Raw genomic sequence first — 7,403 nt, 5'->3', positions numbered from 1 at the left:
AATTCAACATCAGTCTCCAAAGATGTCTTAACTCAAGCATTCTGTTACCCAATCAAGATAAGAGAATTGATCAAAAAAAAGGAGGAAAGCACGACGCATCTGGCACCAAGACTATCGGCTGACAAAAACTCATTTAATCGAATCAGCAATCAGCTAAATCGCCTAATAAAAGATACAAACAAGAAAAACTTCACTGCACAGGGCCGGCGGAAAACGTGGTGTAGGTGAGGGTAAACACCACTCGGAAAATTCCCGTGTGGTGAATTCAACCGTCGGCGAATTGATATTGGCGAGAGAAACTCAGCTATATTTTGTTCATTTTTGTACAGCGCGCTGGCAATCCAGCCAATCAGAATACGACGAGTTGGCGAGTCTCTTTTTATAGGGTCTCACATCGCTGCATGTAGGCTACGGTCAAACGGATGCTACAGATGCTTCGAAGCGTTTGATCGACCAATCAGAATAAAGAAATTTACATTCTTTTTATTTTGATTGGTCGATGAAACGCTTCCGAAGCATCTGCAGCATCCGGTTGACCGTAGCCGTAGTAGCATGTGGAGAGGATGCGCATAAGGCTGGTTCTACATTAGTCGCAAGACGATCGCAAACGTCTTGCGACAGCCAATCAAAAGCGTCAATTTTAAAATTGATGCTTCCGATTGGATGTCGCAAGACGCTTGCGATCGCCTTGCGACTAATGTAGAACCAGCCTAATGCGTATAAAATCAGGACCGTTATCTAGAATATGGCGCCTAATGCGTATTATACGTGTCAAGTGGCAGTCAAGATTCTTGGTCGAGCGGTCACGCGAGGTGAATTCACAGTTATCGATAGCTTGTTTCGGGAGTATTAGTCACATTGAGATCACGTGCGCGATTTGTAACGCTTGAATTCGTGACTTCATGTTCAATTCGTGTGTGAAAGTGTTGTCAGTGTAAACTCGCTTTCTTCGACTTAATCTCGAGAAGTAAGCAAATTTTTTTCTTACTATTTAATTATAATATTGCTACGTATTAAGAAATAAATATTTTATATATGTTGTTTGTTCGACAGCGATAATACGAGGTCGTGCCGTTTCAAGGACAACACGTTTGCTTACACGAGGTTATATTTGCACATACACACGTGTATAATTCGTGTGTGAAAGTATTGTCAGTGTGTAGACATAGGTCTCGATATCCAGATAGTATACAGATCAGTGGGGTATCCGAACGCAGCCTTACAAGTCACGTAGCATCACGTAGTCACGTGACAAGCAATACAATAGTGAAGCGAACAAAACCGGTGTTTGAGATGTCGAGAGAATGGATAAGTTCGTCATCAAAGTGAGACATCAAAGCAAGAGAGACAACGAAGAAAGCACCGCCAATGCTCTTCGCCCTATTCAGCTAAGCGAACGCAATCGATGTGGAAGCGACGTGGAATCAATCTTAACCTCAAACAGTGACGAAGATCTAAATGTTAAATGTAGAAGAGTTGATGAAAATCAAGAAAATTGTGCAAATGTGACTCGAAATCGTAAGTAATTGCATATTGCATAAAATAAAAAATAATGCAAACAAAAACAATGCATTCAAAATAATGCATACAAAAATATTATTATCAATATTATTATACAGTATCAGTGTTATTTCCACGGTGGCAGAAGGCAAATCCTTGGCTTGAATTTAATCCAAATAAGAAAGCAATTTGCACTATTTGTACTGAAGCGTCGAAGAAAAAATTAATTTTGTCTTACGATTCACGCGCTCTGAAGTCAAAGGAAGCCTGAGTCGACACAGGATTTAACACCTGGCATAACGCTACGTCCAGAATCAAGAAACATTCAACAAGTTCATTACACATAGACAGTACTGAAGCTCTAGCAAAACTGAAGACAGTAAACATTATTCAACGTTTATCAAGTGCAACAGAAAAGCAAATGATGAATCACCGGACAGCACTGCGAAAAATTTTCAGTACCTTAAAAGTATTAGCAAAACAAGGGCTGCCCTTGCGTGGCATCAATAACGATGAAAATTCGAACTTTATACAAATATTAAAAGCACGCGCAGAAGATGTATCGGAACTGGAATCGTGGCTGAAACGGAATGGCCACAAATGGTTACATCATGATGTGCAAAACGAAATATTAGAACTCATGGTTGCAAAAGTTATGTCAGAAAATCTTGCGGAAATAAGACAAGCAGAATTCTGTGCGTTACTTTTGGACGAAACTTCTGACTTGTCGAAGATCGAACAGATATCGATATGTTTGAGAATTGTTTCACAAAATCTTGTGTCGTCAGAATTTTTTCTCGGATTTTACTCCACGTCTTCCACGAAGGCCGAAACTCTATTCCAAATCGTCCAAGATGTTTTTCTTCGCTTCAATTTGCCACTTACAAAACTTAGAGGCCAATGTTACGACGGAGCAGCGAATGTTTCGGGAAAAATAACTGGTTTGCAAACTCGACTCAGGGAAATTGAACCTCGTGCTTTATATGTACATTGCAATGCCCATAACCTGAATCTTGTGGTCCAGGATGCCATGGAAGGAGTTCCAGCTACAAGAAAATTCATAGGAGTAGTAAAAGATATGATCAATTTTGTAAAAGATTCACCGAAACGTATCTCGCAATTTCAACAACTCCAGTCAGAAAGAGAATCAGAATCAGAAAGTTCCACGAATAAAAACTTTGCCCTCGCCGCCTACTGCCCAACCAGGTATTTTGATCGCATAATTTCAGTTTTATACAGACAGAATTTTCAGCAGTTTCAGCTCATGTATTTGCGAATGTATGTTACAGGTGGGTCATGCGAATAAGTTCTCTGAAAACAGTCCGAGCCAACTACGAATCACTGATGAAATTTTTCATGGAGCGGATTACAGATTGTGAAGTCGACAGCATCGTCTCGGCCAAAGCATCAGGATATTTTGAACATATGAGAACTTTTGAGTTTTTCTTTTTTTTAACAATGATAATTGAATTACTTGATCGGATAGAAATTTTGAATAAAGACCTTCAGAACTCGGAACTAAGCGTGAATGACTCGTATCGAAAAATCGAGGGAGTAATGTATTATATAAATGTATCTCGCGATTCCAAATTCGAAATAATTTGGCAGAAAAGCAATGACGGAGTAAAAGAATTAGATATTGATGAACCACAGCTACCGCGTCAACGGAAAATTCCAAAGCGATTAGATACGAGCAATACCGAGAATCTTGTTTTTAAAACTCCGAAAGAAATGTACCGCAAAATATATTTTGAAATTTACGACCGAGTTTTGACATCTTTAAACAATCGTTTTGATACGGAAGCAGCTCGATTTCTCAAATCTTTAGAAGCCTTTGCCGTTGGCGAATCTACAAATGTTACAGAAATTATCAATTTTTATGGAGACGACTTTGAAAAAGATCGACTTATCAGCGATAGGGATATGCTTTTGAATCTGACGAGCAGAAGTAATGTTAAAGTATCAAATTTAAGGGAAATTGTTAATTTTTTACGCAAAAACGAATGGAGTATGGGGCTCATTCCCGACTATGTCAAATTTATAAAATTGCTAATGACAATCCCGGGTTCGTCATGCACCAATGAAAGAAGTTTTTCTGTTCTTCGGCGATTAAAAAATTATCTGAGAACAACAATGTTGCAAGATCGACTTAACCATGTAGCAATATTACATATATACAACGACATAACTGATAAACTCGATATTGAAATTTTAATGGACGAATTTATAGCTCGAAATGTAAAACGTACAACGGTATTTGCATTGTCCAAAAAATAAATAAACTGTTTAACTGTATTTCTGCTATTGAAAAATTTAAAATTTTTGGAGGGACCTCCCCCCCGGTCAACAATCCTGGTCACCACTCGGGCTGTACTTGTTCCGCCAGCCCTGTCACTGCATATTTAGAAAATCTTTTTGCTAATGCAGACTTGAACTATTTTCATTGGAAGGCAACTGTTACGTCCCCCGCGCTAAAAATTTTACCCACTGCAGATAAATACGACTAATTAATGTACCGATACCAGATCTCGACCACACCGTCTTAAGCTAAAACGTAATGTTACCGACCAATCCTCAAGCTAGTTCATGAAAACGCCGAGAGATGGCCAAGACGCCACCCCCACCACCGGAAAACACCCCCACGAGTTCAACCCTTTCCATCCCTGACCCGCACAAACCAAGGGACCTCGAGTCAGTCCCAAAAATCAGCACTTCTATCTCGAGCGCCGAGCGAGCCACTTCTCTTCCAGAAGTGCTCCTCAGACCCGCGATACTATTTCCACTACATTACCATTCCGATCATGTTTCTATTTCCGACTTCGTTACCATTTCCGACAATTCATTGTGATTTTACTATTTCTCGATTGCGATACTACTACCGTTTATACTATTATATCCAGCGTCGATAGCTCTCGAACCGAAGCGACACTTGTAACACTACCATCGTAAGTAAATAAAATTGTAAAACATATACATACATATATCGATGTTCATTAAATACAACTAGCCCCTTGTTCGTATCTCCTTAAGATTCGGAGTAAACCTTACAACATTTTCAATAACCCTGGTTTCGACCATCAGAGATTAGTGGTAACACGGTGCTTACTCTCAGCACGGTTATTCGCTGCCTCTTAAATCCGCTGTTTGGTGCTAATACCCAGCACATCCAGCACTCCTTCCCTTGAGGGAACTTCGGTGCGAACAATCGCACGCTGTTCCCGAAATCCGTCACAATCCTATGGTCGAACCCAGCGCAATTATATTAATATAATCTTTTCTGTAGATGCCCAAAGCAAGGAGAGGCGGACACCTATACCACGCGCGCAAATTGTACTTTAATTATAAATACGACCCTGTTACCCAAGAGGACACAGCGACTTGTTGGGAACAGAAAGAATAGGTTTTGACCCTGAATACGAAGCATACTTCGATTCGCGACCATAAAAGAACCTAAGACCCTAAGGAAAGACATCAGAATTAAGACGATAGAATATTTTCCGTGGCCGCGTGAACTGAAGATAATAGATACCAGCCCGTTTCTACCGCCCTTGGAATACGCAGCAGGAAACCCAAGGAGAACCCGGTATCTCCAACTTCGCGCGGAAGTATTGCATACCGCGTACGGGGCTAGTACCCCCGAACATTGGGGAACTGCGGATCAAGCTATTATACTAGAATAACTTTCACATAACGAATTCTGCACTCAACACGCTCAAACAGGAAGACCGGAAACAAAAGGGGACCACTCGATTTCATTTTTATTGCTCCCAGACGAGGCAACCCTTTTTTTATTGCCCCTAAGACCTCCGCTACCTGACCCCAAGTTTTCCCTCGTCTAGCAAGGAATCAAAGAAATTATTTTCGAATAATATCAGTCCTACAAGTGTTTAATCTTCCTTCAATCTTGTAACTTATTAATTATAAATAAATTTATAAAACTATAATCTCGTCTTTACTAAATTAGACTATATCCACATGAATCCCGAAACCGTCCGCGACGAAGTACGCCGAAGGGTTCGAAACATCCGTTGCACATACATCTCCGGATTCGCACACCGAACCCATCTAATCCCTTATTGCACTTCTTGCTTCATAACCTCGGATAATATCATTAAGGACCCGTACGCGGATTTCAACGTTCACCTTGCTATAGACAGTACACCTACAGTGGCGTCCATTGCACGGCTTGTTCTCGTAACTTAGCAAATTTCTTTTCCTTCGATTGCGACAAATGTACATCGGCCTATATTAACTTTATAATAGATTTAAGACGGCAAGGTGTAAACTATTATTCCCTACCCGATCCGATTAAGGTCTTCGTGGACGGCACAATCCCCGCCAGCTTTACCGTGCGAGATTTTCCATAATCGGCAAACGATCGGTAAGATTCTCGAATCAACAACCACCATCAGTCGGTAGTTCTAGTAACATCGCGACTATCGGTAACTAGCCGACAGGGAAATTTTTTCGTGCCCATTCGGTCCATCCCGCAGGTAGAAATCCATCGTCCAGATACCCTAGCCGTTGGGTAATCCCTAGGAGTCGAGCTCCTAAAATAACGGCACTGTCCGGCGCATAGTCCGAGTACTCGAAAGAGCCGCGACGTAACACAACACAGAAATTCAAATGTCAGAATCCTTCCAATAAAAGATGAACATGACAAATGGATGTGTTCTGATCAAGATAAGACAGATTTTTTGCTCGTCATTTGTATAGAGTGTTTCAAATGCACGATACCCAGTTGAATGTTGTATAAAAGCACACAATTGTGATGCTAAACTCAAGTTTGTTACGCTACTGGAGGTAGCGAAGGCAATAGACACACATATCAATCAAGAAAAACTCCTGGTGCTGATGAAATCTCTAACAAAATACTCAAAGAACTATCTAGAAAAAGAATTGTGCTTTTTACCTATATTTTCAATGCGTATATACGTCTCGAGTATGTTCCTGACTGTTTGAAAATAGCTCAGATAATTATGATCAAGAAACCTGATAAACCTGAAGAGGTCACATCTTACAGACTTGTATCTCTACTATCCGCATTTTCCAAACTCTTCGAAAAATTGCTTCACAAACGTCTAAAGCCTCTAATCAACTTGCCTGATCATCAACTCGGTTTCCGAAATCAGCACTCTAGATCAAGTATACTGAATAACGATGATCATTGAAAGATTCGAAGACAGGAAATACTGCTTTGCTGTTCCGCAGACCTTCGACAAAGCACGAAGGACTCAAGTATATGCTGTGACGTGACGCTTTTTGAGCTCCGTCACGGTTTCCCTGCCGAGGAAAACAGCGTGCGCGGGGTCGTCTCTCGCGCCTGAGAGGAGACTACCGTTGGTTATTATTCAATTGTTTAGCCCTATTTTTTTAGCGAAATTTAAGACCCGCGATTCGAATACGGCTACCGTGCGTGCGTGCAAGATCGACAAGTTGTAAAGGAAGCTACCGCTAGACATCGAGGATACCGAAGATACTGAGGATACCGAGGATACCGAGGATACCACAGGAATAAGGTCAAGTAGTAAGATCCCGCGCCACCGCGGTGTGTTATAATGTAATTGGAAGTTGAATCTGCATTATTTCAGATTGTAAAAGAAACGGCAGCAAATACAGACAACGGTGATGAAGGCAACTTTCCAGGCAGCTGACTGGAAAAACAGAAATCTCGGAAGGAGACGCGGAGACGGCCTGGCCAGCCGACCACGTCCCCGAGGATCGGCATCACGAATTACCGTCGTTCACAAGTACTGGGCCCCTGCGTAAGGGCAACGCCGTACAACAGCAGCAATGTTCGAGGGGGCGGAGAATCAACCCCGTTTCCCCGAAATCGACAAGATGCGCGGAAGATCGGCGCGGGATTCGAGGGCCTTACGAGCACAGACGAAGATCGTCACTGT

The 7,403-nt window shown here is 41.5% G+C and overlaps 1 protein-coding gene across 1 annotated transcript; it reads left to right on the top strand.

Moving 5' to 3' along the window:
- Window positions 1-1,602: 1,602 nt before the first annotated feature.
- On the top strand, window positions 1,603-3,777 carry LOC105254560 (zinc finger MYM-type protein 1). The gene is made up of 2 exons (XM_025409321.1): window positions 1,603-2,706; window positions 2,790-3,777. Exons 1-2 carry the CDS (start codon window positions 1,922-1,924, stop codon window positions 3,775-3,777), a joined length of 1,773 nt encoding a protein of 590 aa, XP_025265106.1. The 5' UTR covers window positions 1,603-1,921.
- Window positions 3,778-7,403: the final 3,626 nt, after the last annotated feature.

Source organism: Camponotus floridanus, unplaced genomic scaffold (assembly GCF_003227725.1).
Source record: "Camponotus floridanus strain SB8 unplaced genomic scaffold, Cflo_v7.5 scaffold259, whole genome shotgun sequence".
Taxonomy (NCBI): domain Eukaryota; kingdom Metazoa; phylum Arthropoda; class Insecta; order Hymenoptera; family Formicidae; genus Camponotus; species Camponotus floridanus.
Note: the sequence above shows the minus strand (reverse complement) of the source record. Positions and strands in the feature narration are given on the sequence as shown.